The sequence below is a fragment of the Zeugodacus cucurbitae genome, chromosome 6 (assembly GCF_028554725.1).
Source record: "Zeugodacus cucurbitae isolate PBARC_wt_2022May chromosome 6, idZeuCucr1.2, whole genome shotgun sequence".
Classification (NCBI taxonomy): Eukaryota; Metazoa; Arthropoda; class Insecta; order Diptera; family Tephritidae; genus Zeugodacus; species Zeugodacus cucurbitae.
In genome coordinates this window covers 27925462-27941779 of record NC_071671.1, presented here as the reverse complement: position 1 = coordinate 27941779, position 16318 = coordinate 27925462, and the positions used below count along the sequence as shown (strand labels likewise).

The window sequence follows — 16318 nt, the reverse complement described above, 5'->3', positions numbered from 1 at the left end:
ATCAGTATGTTGAACTGAGTCGATTTAGCCATGTCCGTCTGTCTATCTGTCCGTCCGTCTGTCTGTATATATATGTACGAACTAGTCCTTCAGTTTTAAAGATATCGTTTTGAAATTTTGCAGATGTTATTTTCTCTTCAAGAAGCTGCTCATTTGTCGGAACTGTCATACAAACTGAACGATCGGAATCAAGGGCTTTTATGGAAAACTTCCGCATTTTACTTCATATCTTCATGAAATTTTGTGTGAGTTATTGTTCATAGAAATAATTTAATCTCCGAAAAAATTGTTTAGATCGGTTCGCTATAGCATATAGCCGCCATACAAACCGAACGATCGGAATCAATGGCTTGTATGGAAAATGTTCGCATTCGACGTGGTATCTTCACGAAATTTGACATGGATTACTGCTTAAGATAATAATATAATCTCCGAAGAAATTGTTCAGATCGGTTAACTATATAACCTTAATGTTTCTAGCAAACAACCCGGCTAAAAAGAATTAGTAAAATGTTTTCTTTTTTTACTTACTTTTTCTTACGTCTGATTAGATTTGCTTAAACACATAGTTACTAAAAGAAATGCACCTGTGAAGGGTATATTATCTCCGATACAGCCGAAGTTAAGGTTTTTTCTTGTTTTTAAATCGATGTTAATGTGGCTACTGATATATTTTCGATATTTCAACCAGTTAGTTTTAAAAGATGTTAGAGATACTTTTGGCTCAAGTATCATGGGCTGTTCGCATAACTTGATAAGTACAGGATAATGATCAGAAGATAAGTCAATACATGTATCTACTGTTATAAGCGATCTGTCTATATTTTTGACTACAGCAAAATCTATTAAGTCTGGTATTTTGTTTCTATCACTGGGACAGTATGTCGGCTTACCAAGAGATATAATATCAAGGTTATTGTGCTTATTTCGAATAGTGTAGTACAGCTGTCGTCCTTTCGGATTAATAAGACGTGAGCCCCAGTACATGTGTGTGCTTGGACCTAGCGTTCCAAAAAGTCTTTAAATTCACAGTCTGTAATTATAAAACGAGGTGGACAGTATATAGCCGTCAGATTAAAGTCAGAACCTCGATTTTTCAATGATATTGTTGTAGCTTGTAACTGCGCTGTAGCATGCGGTTCTAAAGCATGGTGGTTTAGCCGATTTCTACCCAATACTGCTGTTCCACCGTGCTTGGGGTCTCTCATCCGAGGCTGTTGCTTCCTTTTCATTAGTAATTTGTTTTTATGTGGTGGTTCTCAAACCCTACACACAACCGCATAAGCGGGATTCCCCTTCTCACTTTAGCTCGCCTCCAAACGGATGTCTGTTGGCTGCCCAGAGGATACTTGGCCTAAGACCGGAAGGCGTGAGCTGCTTGACCCACATGAAAAGAATCTTTCCTGGCCCCTCCCAAGTAAATGACAGTCAGTAACTTTCCTCACTTACGTGAACTTCTACATATGACTCCATCATATTGCAAGAGTATAAAAACGATCCCATTCTTCCTGAGCGCACTCCCAAAGCACAACTAGTTTATTTTTATTTTTCGGCATTGACTCCTCTCTCTCTCCTTTCTCTTCGAAGGCAAATATTTTGGGTTTTGGAGACTAATTTCGAAAATCGAAGAATATACCTTTTTTCCCTATCTCCCGGAAAAAATTAATTTGGTCTAATACCTAGCCAAGGATTGTACAGTGTAACTAAAGAAAACCGACTATAAGATGGAACTTTTAAGGTTTTGAGAGTGTATGATCATTGTGCTGTATGTGACATTACATGATTGTGTGCTATTTTAAAAAATGCTTAGTCACGAAATAAGCAAATTGCCCTATTTATTATTCAAGAATCACAGAGATAAACAAAAATAAGTCATCTGTATCACAACAGTATTTTTTCGCAGGGTAATAACTAGAGATTTTATTATTATTCCAAATCACTTTAATTCATATTTGATTTATAAAAAATTGTAAATCCTCGTTCCATGGAGAATAATGTGATGTCACTCATTAGTAGATCGCAGATTGAAGGTGAGCAAGATTGTGAGTGTCACGTTTACTAACTTCGGACAACAATTGAGTCCACTTCACAGCGGTTTTCAATACTGTTTCTAGCACAATCGGAAGAAGTTTCAGCACCGTTTCGTGACCGTCGACAATAGATGTACCGACTGGTAAATACCAGAGTCCAAGTAATACGTGGAATCTTTGAAATGTAATTAAATTATAGTCGGACTGCCTTCGTTACTACGTTACGTTCAGTAATTTTCGGACGTATACATTTAAAATGTTCTCTATTTATGTAACAAATGAAAAGGATACAATATCCTTATGTACACTCGGTGACGTTTATTTACTTAGATTTATCAATATATTACTTTGTCAGATATGTATAACTGATCCTTGTTATCATATATTAATTAAATATAAATTTGTTATTATATATGTATATCTTATATACATACTAACCTGATATAAAACTTATCGGCTTGAGTAACATTTTTAAATCTCACCTAATAAAATCGGTTCGGTAATAATAAAATAAGTAATTGTCACTCAATTCACTGATGTTCACCGGCAACAAGTTTTCCTTTAAGTATGGTCCGTATGGTATCCTCTTTTTGAGATAGTTTCTTTTGCATTTTTTCGATCTCTTGCAGATGACGGGCATGTAAACCACGCACTTGTGACTCCTTATGCTTCACAATGGTCTCAAGACGTTTTAAAGCGTCCCAAGTACTTTGTATGTTTACCTGTCCCTCCTCCATTTTTTGTGCCCACTGCAAAGCAATTCGCAGTCGTGCCTTTAACCGGTCTCTAGAACGTTTGACTTTTTCGGCAGTTCGCTGAAAAGAAATGGCACGATTTTGAGACTCTTCTGCTGCAGTACGCTGCTCTTCCAGCCGCTTCTCTAACATTTTGTTTTCCATTTTAATTTCAGAAATTCTCCTAGTATCGTCCACATGCCGTGACTGAAGCTCCTCAACCGACTTTTCTAGTGTTTTTTTCTCGTTCTTGTGATGCTCCTTCAACTGTTCTAATAGAGCTTTACACGCTTGTAAATCATGTTCCATGCTGTCAGTTGGATGTGCCGTGACACTTTTTAGTGACACCAATTCATTTTTGCAGCGTGAATAAGCAGTCTGCAAATGCTCCAAGTCCAGCACCAGAGACTGCATCTTTTGCTCATAACAATGCATTACTTCCACCAGCTTTTCCTTGGCCAAGTCCGATTTTCTTGTTTGCGCTTCGACTTTCGCGCGACAGACATCGACTTGTGCTTGCAAACGAGTACGTTCTTCGCGCCAAGAACTGACTTCTTTACGTAAACTTTCGTTTTGCTGCAATAGACGATTATTTTCTTCCAGTGCTCTCTTAAGTTCTCCCGTAAAATGGTCAAACTCCTGTTTATATTGCTGTATTAAATGTTCTTTATCCCGAATCATTTCATCGTACGTCTGCAGCAACGGCGCAAGTGTATGTGTGCGTATAGCACCCTCTTCCCAGGTGGAAATAGAAGACGAATGTTGCGGTATATCATCCGCACCAGCGTTGTTAGTATTGTTTGCATCATCTTTAGAGAGGCGCAAACGATCTTGATAGCTTTCAATTTGTACGTTGAGGCGATAGACAAGGGTCTTCAACATCGATACATCAGACACGAGTGCCTGCTTTTCAGTGCCACACCTGTCGAGTTGTTGCATCAACTCCTGACAATGCCTGCAATTTGCCACTTCGAACTGCAAGTTCTCCAAACGATCCTCCAGTGTGTGTATGTGCAAACGGAGCTCTTTGTTCTGTACGTCAAATTGTTCATTGAATTTGTGCAATGTGGCCAAACGTTGCAACAATTTTTCCATTTGTTTATCTTTGGATTGCAGCTAGAAGGAAAATGCAAAACTTATTTCTCTTGAAAATCTGGAAATCTGTATGGAACAACAGTTTTATTAAATATTACCACTTCATTAAAGTAGCTGTTAACGCGGATGCTTTGTTTAATAGCTAGGTTCTGTTCTTCCGAACGATTCTCAGCAGATCGAGAACGACGATTGAAATTACCCGAAATGGTATGCAGCTGTTTTTCCGGGTGACGTTTTTTATGAACTTTAGTATTTGAATCCTGAGAAGTCTTTATTTCCTGTTGTTGCTGGCAGTCAGAGAGGTCGAGATCCGTAACGATTACATGTTTACGCTCATTTTCGTTTCGCACAGACGTCATTTTTTCAAGCAAATTATCTAGAACATTAGATTGTCCTCATGGACTGACATTTTATTTCTATTCTAATAACTACAAATGCAAAGTAGTAAACAAAACAACAATTATTACGTCACCATGGTGAATACTAGTAATATGTTTGTATGTACATATGTATGTAATAATAATTAGGACTTTAGGGTTGGTGTGTTCTAGGCATCAACTTTCGGTGAGGCAAATACACATACAAATATACATGAAGGACTCTGTTTAATAACAAATGCAAAATGGGTTTGAATTTAATTTTAACTTTTATTTTATTCATTGCTTCGTTAAACAAAACAAATATTGTAAATTATATCGCATTTTTGTTCATGTTTACTAACTTTAGTTAAACTATAAAAATATTTTGTTGTAAAAATAACCAAAGTTTGTTCAAGTTATTTTACTTTACGTTAAAGATACGTACAGGGTAGTAGAGGCAGAAAAAGTTCCACCGCCACATCTTATAATTGAAGTAGAAAATTAGTGACTCGCTTCGTTACGCTTTGGGTTAAAGGCTGTTCGTATATATGTATGTGTGTATTATTGCATAAAATTCATATTTGCCATATAAACTATTTTTAGTTAGGTTGGAAATTTAAATTCAGTTTAACAAACTTTCCGATCTTCTCCAGCACACTGCCATACACAGTTTGCATTAGTTGTTGATAAGCTTCTTCGCCCATTTGCGTTCGTAGTGTATTCAATTGCCATTCCAAATATTCTGTGAGCACAATTTTATGTACTGGATCTTTAAGAGACAACTGTCTACAGCGATCGTAATGATAAGTCTTATAGTCAAAATCGTCCATTATACAATAGTTGCTTGTATCCAAGTCATGTTCATCGAGAAAAACCAACGAGTCACAGAATTTGATTTCCTTCTCACCAGTTGGACGGGGCGGAGTATTTACAACGCTATCAGAAGTGTTAATATCATCCACTTCGTCATCTTCTTCGCGCATCACATCCATTAGCGTGTCTCCAATATTCTGCATAATTGCTGGAAACCGTTCAATTAATATTGAATTATTTGTAAAGATCGATGCAAAGGCCAACGCAAACAGTTTTCGTTTTTCAACTTCCGTTACCAACGGCATCTTACGTATCCACACATCGAGTATAGTCTCTAAAGCATTAGGTAACTGCAATTCCTGCAAAACTGCAGTGAAAACGGATTGACTAATAAGCAATACTCTTGCGACCATCATCAAATACATTGACATCAGCATAGGAAATTCTTTATCCAGGTACACCTGCTTAAAAATGTAAGGCAAGGCGGGTCGTACTAATTCCAGTCCGTAATTTGCATCTGACTTCAAGCAAGTTTCAAACACTTTAAGCATCAGTGCAATGCCTTCTGGTCGTAAGTCCTCGAACATTCGCGTACAAAACTGAACAAATTCCTTTCCGTAGCGTTCAAGGAATGAATGTGCGTCCAAGAGAATGTATGCTTGAATGAGGATCAACACTATGCGCAAATTTTCCGAGGACATTTCAATGATAGGCAAAAGATTCTTGCATAAAGCTAGCAGTTCTGTGGACATAACGGTCGAATTCTCTACAACGGCAACCCAAAGCGCCAGGCCTTCCTCTATGAGGTAGATGTGGGAGAGCTCCTGAATAAACAAGAAATTGAAATTATGATTAACAGAAAATTTAAATAAAAATATAAACAATCGAATTTTCAGTAAATCAACATAAATAATTAATTGTTGCATTTCTAAAAATATTCTGTTTTTCATGTTTCGCAGACTCAAAACTTTTAATTTTTGTTTGATTTAAACTATTCTGATTGAGCTTTCTTAATATTGATAATCGCGTTATATTATATATTTCACACAACGAGTAGTTAAAAGAAACACTGCTGATATTCGATATATATAGTCATATCTCGCGGAAATAACATATTTTGGAAAAACTAGTAGCAAAATATTCAAACACAACCACCGTATTTATTGTATGTATTAAATTATTTATAAGTACTACCTGAAGGTCAGTGCTGAGCTGAATAACGTTATAGAGGAATGGCTTCATAGATTCCGGGATATCACGCACTGCCTTTGCTAGCTGCTGCAATGTGCATATTATAGCACATCGTAACATATTAAAGTCTTCGCTTTCCTTCCATAAAAGTGGCAGATACGATATTAGATTCTCCACCTGCGGTTCAATGTTGTCGCTCATCTTTTCCACAATACACGACATAATCGTCAGCACATTCATTTTGGTGTCACATTCTCTAGCTTCTCCCAAGAGTACAAAAAGTGCATTGAAAGAAGGCTCTAAATACGGTAGAAAGTGCTCAGGGGCAAATTCAAAGTCTCCAATTAATGTCGATAGTGTACGGGAAGCTGCCAGTCGTATAGACATATCCTCAGTTGTACGCAGTAAATGTAGGCATGCCTCATATGCCAAAGGACGTAAGTTTCTTGAAAATTTAACAGCTGCCCACTCTGCGACTAACCAGATAATTCGTCGCCGAAGAATTCGAAAATTGTCGCTTTCAATACGTAGCTCCGCTAATAGTTGATTACTAAACCAAGAGTCAAAGTCGATGTCATTAAAAAAATGAAATGAAGCCAATCCTGCAGCATTATATATGGCATCTTTTAGTAGTATATCTTTAAGATCAGATGCGGGAGATAATTCAATTTGCTGAGCTTTACGTATATACTTCACAACCTCAGTCGTCATTTGCGACTGGTATTGGCTGAAACATGTGAGGAAAAATGACTCGATACACGGACGAAGAGCATACTTCCAGCTCTCTCCGCCATCATCTTGTGCGAAACCTTCGGGATCCTCCATCCATTGATCTAGTTCGATTTGAGTCAACAAAAAGTAGTGCGTTATAATTTTGTCGCAAATGTAACATAAACGCTCATTTGTGAAAAAGTCGGATAGTGCTATATGTGGAGCGGCCTCCGGTTCAGTTGCAAGTTGTTCACCGGTATTTGCCGAATTTGCATAAGCACTGCACATCATTATGCCCTTCATAAGATTAATGCAATGAATAGCGAAGTTGCTAAAGTTAATAACATTATCAGTAAATATTAGACGCGCACCTTCATGGAAGACATGCTCAAAGCTAAACTCTAGAGCAACAGGAACAAAACGTGCAAATGAACTGGAGTGCATATCTTGAAATTCAGTTAACGTTTTCATTTGTTTTAATATAAACTTTTCAAGTAGTCTTAATAATTGTTCTTCAGCTCCAAGATGTTGTAATTCATATCGACATTCTAAGCACTGCTTGAGTCGACTAAATAGTTGTTCCAGAAAGCGCATGCAACATTCGATTTTAAAGGGCTTGGGAAAACCGTAAACTGTAAGTTTGCGTAATATTCGCATCGATAAAAGTGCACGTTCTAAAGTTGATATTGCATTTATAGAAGCTGTTTTTAGTTGATGAAAGAAAAGGGTTGTGAAAGCATCCCATAACTCTTGCATATACATAAATAAATTCCTTGCTAGTTCTTCGAAAACTCGTTTTTCTGCCATCATGCGACGAGACGCCAGAGCTTTTATCACATGATGAAGAATAAGTAGCACTCGTTGTTGTTCTCCAGCTCCACTATCATTTTGAGCGCACATTTGTAACTGTTTAACTAACTGAGGTATTAGCTCTGGCCAGTCACGAGGACAATCAATGCGAGCTATGCGTGCTATAAGCACGGCAATCTGTAAAGCTACTTGTGGCACTGGTTCGTTACTGAAATTTTTCAACAATATCTCACGAATTTGTTGTTTTTCTTCGCTTGGCAGTTCATTTCGAACATTACGTCTCCAATACTTATTGATACCGTTCTTTAAATAAACTGCAGCCATCCATCGCACATTTAAGTCTACTTGATATTGTTGGTGTTCGATGTCATTCCCTACATGCATCGCAAAACGTGCCAGAGTTGCAAAGAATCCTGGCTGTGTTTCCCACTCTGCCAACTGAGCTTCAGCTTTGAGAACTACCTCATGATTAGAATCGGTGGCGGCGCGTAGTGTTTCGCACACCATCATCTCGGGAGAAGCCACCTCTATGTTCATCCCCTGTGAATTGAATTTTTATATACAAAGAATAAGTAGACAGCTGATTAAAATTATTTGAAATTGTAATAAGCAATACGAACAAATATACTTCATTAACGATTGAAAATGCCTTCTTTGTAGATTCTTCAGTTCTCTTCACCAAATCGATTTATCTTCTCACAATTGTATTTGTTTTATTTCCTTTACAACATCGACACCAAAATTTATATGCAATAAGCTTATAAAATACATATGTCGGTAACTACTTGACAACAGCTGCCAATTTGTTAGATGGGTATATTCAGTCCCTAACCTTAAGCTGAAACTCCATAGCTCGCGTATGTGAATGCGAACGTTTGACAGTTGAGTTGAACTCACATGTTCTTATGCTGAAACTCCAGAGCTCGCGTATGCAAATGCGAACGTTTGACATTCGAGTTGAATACTCATCGCAGCAGCCATGGGTACTGAAACTCCAACACATTCAAAGAAATTTCAATAACATCATTACATACATACATATGAAACAATGGGTAAAATGTGCATAAACATTTAACTCAACTCTTCTCTCGTACAGCACCCTGATGAGAGAAAGAAACGTGTGTTTGAACAAGTTTGTTTTGACCTACAACATGGCTGCTTGTGGAGTAATATTTTGCGTATTTTCTTTAAATCATTGTTCTGCAGCCTAATTAAATTTTAAATTATTGAACCACACATTTTTATATAAGTAAAACGTAAAATATGAGTTTTTTAAAGCCAAAAGATGGAATTGAAGAGTGCGATACAGTAATACTTCATCTTACTATAAATGCGATATACGCAATAGAAGCTACAACAACAATAGTCAACAAAAAGGGCGAAACCATAAATATACATACATATAAATAATTGTTGAATAGACTATGTAAATAATTGTTGAATCTTCCCTGCAAGACGAGTAGAGTTACTTATCTTATGGAATATTGGTTACCGGTAAAGAAAGCTTGTATTATTATTTTGGTCTCTTTTGTTCTAGCAGCAAGAAAAAAGTTACCATTTCTTCTCTTTTACGGCAAGTCGGTGTGATTATCTTGCTCGCTCTCTCTCATTGATTTTGGTGCCTGTGATGCATATGCCTTTCTGCTCTAATTTTTCTTTGTTTTGGAAAGGCATATGTCACTCTGTGGTTAGCAGAGCCCCCTGTAGTAGTTTTTTTATAATCAGCCATCTATCAGTGGAGACTGTTCGATTTATCATTTTCAGGGTAACCCTTTAATCACAGGTATTGGTCATTTGTTGGGTCACCGTTTCGTTACTTAAATTTGGTTCATTGGTCTCCATTGGTCTTCATTCTATAGGTCACCTACTTTTCCGTTTAAAAATGCAAAATTGAAATTGTTTTATTTTTATTTATTTATTATAATTGTATGATGTATTTACATTTATAAATTAGTATTGTATAATATTTTAAATTTTTAGTAATCATTATAGATTAATTTTTAAATATTAGCATTTCAGTACAAAGTGAACTTTCATTTTTACAAACATTTTTGCAACTATCATTTATACATTGACAAAATTTACATATTTTACAAATAAAGTTAGTATTAATTATTAAATTTTTTCTTTTTACATATTTCATATATAAATTTAGTATTAATTATTAAATTTTTATTTTTTGTAGTTGTTGTTATACAATTCAAATATAATCCCATTACTATTACGAATGTTATTAGTATTCGAATACTCATTTGTATAATTTAACAATATTTTACATTTAAATTATGAATTAACAAATGAATACTTTAGTACTAAATGCGAACGATTTCCTTATAATTATCCTGTAAGGATCCAACCAAACTACCCTGCAAGACAGGTACCGGCGAATTCTCCGGTGAAATACCAGGGAGCGGTACCCGCAGTTTCAATGAAAGTTTCTATGCCATTCTTAAGGGCGAATTGACAAAAGTACCCGAAACTATTGTGTACGTGTGATCGTTCATCCCTTTCTTGCACATTACATTAATCATTTAGCAATGTATATATACCTCTTGCACAATTTGGGGAATGGTATTGGTACAATCACGGATGAAACACCCAATACTGCGAACCAAAACTCCACGTGCACTTTCAGTACTGCGACCCACAAAAGCCCAGAAACTATACCCTCTATTTTCGGTTAGTTCTACCAAAATCCCAAATGAGAATTTAATAACAAAATAATTAATTATGTTACATATTTATTGAAAATATCATGCCATTTAGTTGTTTATTATTATATTTACTTTATACATATGTTATCGTACTACACTATATACATATGTATAAAGTAGGTGAAAATGAATATTTGAACAATTTTTGCTATCGGACAAAGGCTGGAGGAAGAGTGGAAAATGTCAAATACCCCGTGCGGTTTGGAAGTGTAAGCTGCGCACATTATGTGAGGACTCTTTTGGTTTCTTTCGGAGTTTTTATAAGATCTGTTCTTTCATTAATTTCACTAGTAATAGATTCATCTGGGAGGAGGGTTTCTATAAAATATAAAGTAAAATTTGAATTTTTATAAAGTTTGTAATAAAAGTTAGTAATAATTACCTTATGTTTCAGGAATTCTAAATCTAACACGGCACCGTTCAAGTCTTAACATCCATGGTCTTGCTGTAGTATTTCCATTGAACTAATTTCGGTGAATTTATGTCTTTGTAAAGCGATACAACAACGTTATGGTTCCTCAATACAAGGTGAAAATGAATCAAAAAAGTCCTCCTAATTAAACATACAAAAAGTTTTTAAATTTCTATGAGCACAAACATTCACTTAAATTTACCATTTAATTTCTGTGTTTTAGCTGCTAATGGCACGGCCAAGTGCCGGTAAGCTCAAAGATACTGAAACTGCTTTGCCCTCTAGCTCATTGGCAAAACCCAGTTGACACACGTCGTGATAATAAACGGTTTCAAAAGCACCTAAACCATGTCGTTCCAATTTTCGTGCTTGTGTTGACCAAAAGGTTTAATTGCACGCAAAAAAGTGACTTTAAACGTAATATCTGGTGTGTAAACGATTTGTGTTCCATGTAGCAGCGTTTGCGTCCATAGTTTTGGATTTGCTTGCAGCACATATTCCATCGCTTCGAAAGTTCTACGCTGCTACAATAAGTGACACCAATAAGTTTGCGTACCTTTAACGCGCCATATGAGGTTTGAAATTTAAGGCAAGATAATATTATTATATTCAACAATTATTTACGTATTAAATGGCTTCGCCATTGTCAACATCAATTGGCGTAGCTTCTATTGCGTGCTTCGAATTGGCAGTGCAATGAAGTATTTCTGTATCACCCTCTTCAATTCCATATTTTGGCTTTAGAAAACTTTTATTTTACGTTTTACTTATTTAAAAATGCGTGCTTCAAAAATTTAAACTTTAATTATGCTACAGATCACTGAATTAAATAAAACACGCAAAATAATACTTCACAAGCAGCCATGATATAGCTCAAAACAAAACTTGTTCAAACACGAGAACTTTGGTTGTTTCTTTCTATCATTCAGGGTGCTGTATGAGAGAAGAGTTGAGTTAAATGTTTATGCACATTTTACCCTTTGTTGTGTATGTGTGTATGTAGTGGTGTTATTAAAATTTCTTTGAATGTGTTGGAGTTTCAGTACCCATGCTGGGTAATGAACCATTGCTGGGTAATGAACCAATATGGTTTGATGTCAATTCCACACAATCCTATCCCATATGTACATCATAAAAAGGTTCAGCTCGTCGGAAAGAGGTTGTGCAACTGCTAATCTAAATGTCCGATGGGGTTTGTTGTTGTCTTGTTGATCATGTCTGAAAAATATTTAGAAATAGAAATTGTTATTAACGATTAGAAAATACTGAGGGTATTTATATAAATACTATTATCCATTATTTTGGACACAATGCAACAGATGCATTCTTGTACATACATACATACATATGTACATGTTAATACGAATATTTAATATAATATTTTTAAATAAATATTAAATAAATTTAATATAATATAATACGAATATTATATTTTTAAAATATTTAAAACGCACTTACATCTATTCACTTCAAATTTTATTTTCAAATGAACAGCGGCCATGGCGGTACATGTAGTACGTGCATCTCTCTCTTACACATACAAAAATTAGGAATAATGAACTTTGCTACTCTAACTACCGAGATTGCCACTTAACTACAAAATGTTAGCAATGTGTATGTATTGGTAAAAGCTGAAAAAATTTGCATGTGTAGTGGTGTATGAGTTAGCTCCGTCTTGTAGGGTTGAGTTAAATTGTAATTAATTTTCCATTCAGATATTTCAGATTTTCCGTTTAAAAATGCAAAATTGAAATTGTTTTATTTTTATTTATTTATTATAATTGTATGATGTATTTACATTTATAAATTAGTATTGTATAATATTTTAAATTTTTAGTAATCATTATAGATTAATTTTTAAATATTAGCATTTCAGTACAAAGTGAACTTTCATTTTTACAAACATTTTTGCAACTATCATTTATACATTGACAAAATTTACATATTTTACAAATAAAGTTAGTATTAATTATTAAATTTTTTCTTTTTACATATTTCATATATAAATTTAGTATTAATTATTAAATTTTTATTTTTTGTAGTTGTTGTTATACAATTCAAATATAATCCCATTACTATTACGAATGTTATTAGTATTCGAATACTCATTTGTATAATTTAACAATATTTTACATTTAAATTATGAATTAACAAATGAATACTTTAGTACTAAATGCGAACGATTTCCTTATAATTATCCTGTAAGGATCCAACCAAACTACCCTGCAAGACAGGTACCGGCGAATTCTCCGGTGAAATACCAGGGAGCGGTACCCGCAGTTTCAATGAAAGTTTCTATGCCATTCTTAAGGGCGAATTGACAAAAGTACCCGAAACTATTGTGTACGTGTGATCGTTCATCCCTTTCTTGCACATTACATTAATCATTTAGCAATGTATATATACCTCTTGCACAATTTGGGGAATGGTATTGGTACAATCACGGATGAAACACCCAATACTGCGAACCAAAACTCCACGTGCACTTTCAGTACTGCGACCCACAAAAGCCCAGAAACTATACCCTCTATTTTCGGTTAGTTCTACCAAAATCCCAAATGAGAATTTAATAACAAAATAATTAATTATGTTACATATTTATTGAAAATATCATGCCATTTAGTTGTTTATTATTATATTTACTTTATACATATGTTATCGTACTACACTATATACATATGTATAAAGTAGGTGAAAATGAATATTTGAACAATTTTTGCTATCGGACAAAGGCTGGAGGAAGAGTGGAAAATGTCAAATACCCCGTGCGGTTTGGAAGTGTAAGCTGCGCACATTATGTGAGGACTCTTTTGGTTTCTTTCGGAGTTTTTATAAGATCTGTTCTTTCATTAATTTCACTAGTAATAGATTCATCTGGGAGGAGGGTTTCTATAAAATATAAAGTAAAATTTGAATTTTTATAAAGTTTGTAATAAAAGTTAGTAATAATTACCTTATGTTTCAGGAATTCTAAATCTAACACGGCACCGTTCAAGTCTTAACATCCATGGTCTTGCTGTAGTATTTCCATTGAACTAATTTCGGTGAATTTATGTCTTTGTAAAGCGATACAACAACGTTATGGTTCCTCAATACAAGGTGAAAATGAATCAAAAAAGTCCTCCTAATTAAACATACAAAAAGTTTTTAAATTTCTATGAGCACAAACATTCACTTAAATTTACCATTTAATTTCTGTGTTTTAGCTGCTAATGGCACGGCCAAGTGCCGGTAAGCTCAAAGATACTGAAACTGCTTTGCCCTCTAGCTCATTGGCAAAACCCAGTTGACACACGTCGTGATAATAAACGGTTTCAAAAGCACCTAAACCATGTCGTTCCAATTTTCGTGCTTGTGTTGACCAAAAGGTTTAATTGCACGCAAAAAAGTGACTTTAAACGTAATATCTGGTGTGTAAACGATTTGTGTTCCATGTAGCAGCGTTTGCGTCCATAGTTTTGGATTTGCTTGCAGCACATATTCCATCGCTTCGAAAGTTCTACGCTGCTACAATAAGTGACACCAATAAGTTTGCGTACCTTTAACGCGCCATATGAGGTTTGAAATTTAAGGCAAGATAATATTATTATATTCAACAATTATTTACGTATTAAATGGCTTCGCCATTGTCAACATCAATTGGCGTAGCTTCTATTGCGTGCTTCGAATTGGCAGTGCAATGAAGTATTTCTGTATCACCCTCTTCAATTCCATATTTTGGCTTTAGAAAACTTTTATTTTACGTTTTACTTATTTAAAAATGCGTGCTTCAAAAATTTAAACTTTAATTATGCTACAGATCACTGAATTAAATAAAACACGCAAAATAATACTTCACAAGCAGCCATGATATAGCTCAAAACAAAACTTGTTCAAACACGAGAACTTTGGTTGTTTCTTTCTATCATTCAGGGTGCTGTATGAGAGAAGAGTTGAGTTAAATGTTTATGCACATTTTACCCTTTGTTGTGTATGTGTGTATGTAGTGGTGTTATTAAAATTTCTTTGAATGTGTTGGAGTTTCAGTACCCATGCTGGGTAATGAACCATTGCTGGGTAATGAACCAATATGGTTTGATGTCAATTCCACACAATCCTATCCCATATGTACATCATAAAAAGGTTCAGCTCGTCGGAAAGAGGTTGTGCAACTGCTAATCTAAATGTCCGATGGGGTTTGTTGTTGTCTTGTTGATCATGTCTGAAAAATATTTAGAAATAGAAATTGTTATTAACGATTAGAAAATACTGAGGGTATTTATATAAATACTATTATCCATTATTTTGGACACAATGCAACAGATGCATTCTTGTACATACATACATACATATGTACATGTTAATACGAATATTTAATATAATATTTTTAAATAAATATTAAATAAATTTAATATAATATAATACGAATATTATATTTTTAAAATATTTAAAACGCACTTACATCTATTCACTTCAAATTTTATTTTCAAATGAACAGCGGCCATGGCGGTACATGTAGTACGTGCATCTCTCTCTTACACATACAAAAATTAGGAATAATGAACTTTGCTACTCTAACTACCGAGATTGCCACTTAACTACAAAATGTTAGCAATGTGTATGTATTGGTAAAAGCTGAAAAAATTTGCATGTGTAGTGGTGTATGAGTTAGCTCCGTCTTGTAGGGTTGAGTTAAATTGTAATTAATTTTCCATTCAGATATTTCAAACCTCGTACGGCGGGTTAAAGGTACGCAACCTAATTGGTGTCACTTATGGTAGCTGCGTAGAATTTTCGAAAGCATGGGAGTATGTGCTGCAAGCAATTCTAGAATTAAGCTCAATCTACATAGCTCGCGTATGCGAATGCGAATGCGAAAGCGAAAAAATGCGCTTGACTGCGTATATATCGAGCAACTCCATAAATGCGTTTTTGAATGCGTTGACAGCTGTGTACAAGGTGATACACATACACACTTTTTATTTGCGAGTTTGATAACGACCTAAATAATATGAACGGCGATTTTAAATTTTTATTTATTTTTATAATCAGTGTACATAGAAAACCTCGAATTAAGCAACAGAAGGAAAATTTAAACTGTCTACCTTTAAATATTTGATAAATTTATTATTAATAAATTAATAAATATTATATTTTCCAAAATAATTATATTGTATCGAAGAAAATGAGCTTAAATAATTAAAACATACAAGATTGTGAGTAACATAATGTTTGTTGCTATTCTTAAGAATGTGAAGGTTGCTGTGTTAGCGCATGAAAGTTGAAAATTTTCAACTTCTGTGCGTCTTCGAATCCGAGTTCGAATTTCGGAGCGTTGGTTGCGAAAACATGCGATAGCTATGTAGCTCATCTCATAAGAACATGTGTATTCAACTCAACTGTCAAACGTTCGCATTCGCATTCGTGAGCTATGTAGTAGCTGCTTTATGGACGCAAACACAGCTACATC

General features: G+C 34.8%; 2 protein-coding genes and 2 long non-coding RNA genes across 5 annotated transcripts; all 4 read right to left on the bottom strand.

Annotated features, from left to right (window-relative positions):
* Positions 1-947: 947 nt before the first annotated feature.
* LOC105219479 (protein Cep89 homolog) lies at positions 948-4353 on the bottom strand. The gene is made up of 2 exons (XM_011195633.3): positions 3958-4353; positions 948-3880 (listed from the first exon to the last, which is right to left on the bottom strand). The coding sequence occupies exons 1-2, from the start codon at positions 4216-4218 to the stop codon at positions 2561-2563; spliced, it is 1581 nt and encodes a 526-aa protein (XP_011193935.1). The 5' UTR covers positions 4219-4353; the 3' UTR covers positions 948-2560.
* Positions 4354-4765: 412 nt separating this feature from the next.
* LOC105219478 (importin-11) lies at positions 4766-8558 on the bottom strand. Of its 2 annotated transcripts, none has more exons than XM_011195631.3 (3): positions 8364-8558; positions 6226-8283; positions 4766-5855 (listed from the first exon to the last, which is right to left on the bottom strand). In XM_011195631.3, exons 2-3 carry the CDS (start codon positions 8278-8280, stop codon positions 4818-4820), a joined length of 3093 nt encoding a protein of 1030 aa, XP_011193933.1. In that variant the 5' UTR covers positions 8281-8283; positions 8364-8558; the 3' UTR covers positions 4766-4817. The 2 variants fall into 2 exon arrangements, with proteins under 2 accessions (XP_011193933.1, XP_011193934.1); XM_011195632.3 differs by having other exon boundaries at positions 8372-8558.
* Positions 8559-10096: 1538 nt separating this feature from the next.
* LOC128922633 (uncharacterized) lies at positions 10097-12093 on the bottom strand. Its single transcript, XR_008471820.1, has 3 exons — positions 11072-12093; positions 10840-11010; positions 10097-10775 (listed from the first exon to the last, which is right to left on the bottom strand). It is a non-coding gene; the product is annotated as an uncharacterized LOC128922633 (long non-coding RNA).
* Positions 12094-13072: 979 nt separating this feature from the next.
* Positions 13073-15960, bottom strand: LOC128922608 (uncharacterized). Its single transcript, XR_008471797.1, has 4 exons — positions 15311-15960; positions 14055-15070; positions 13823-13993; positions 13073-13758 (listed from the first exon to the last, which is right to left on the bottom strand). It is a non-coding gene; the product is annotated as an uncharacterized LOC128922608 (long non-coding RNA).
* Between the last annotated feature and the right edge of the window lie 358 nt (positions 15961-16318).

Coding starts and splice junctions, on each gene's coding strand:
- LOC105219479 (XM_011195633.3), bottom strand. CDS start 4,218: ATGACGTCTGTGCGAAACGAAAATGAGCGTAAACATGTAATCGTTACG. Junction 3,881..3,957: donor ACAGCTACTTTAATGAAGTG/GTAATATTTAAT, acceptor TTTTCCTTCTAG/CTGCAATCCAAAGATAAACA.
- LOC105219478 (XM_011195631.3), bottom strand. CDS start 8,280: ATGAACATAGAGGTGGCTTCTCCCGAGATGATGGTGTGCGAAACACTA. Junction 5,856..6,225: donor AGCTCAGCACTGACCTTCAG/GTAGTACTTATA, acceptor TTGTTTATTCAG/GAGCTCTCCCACATCTACCT.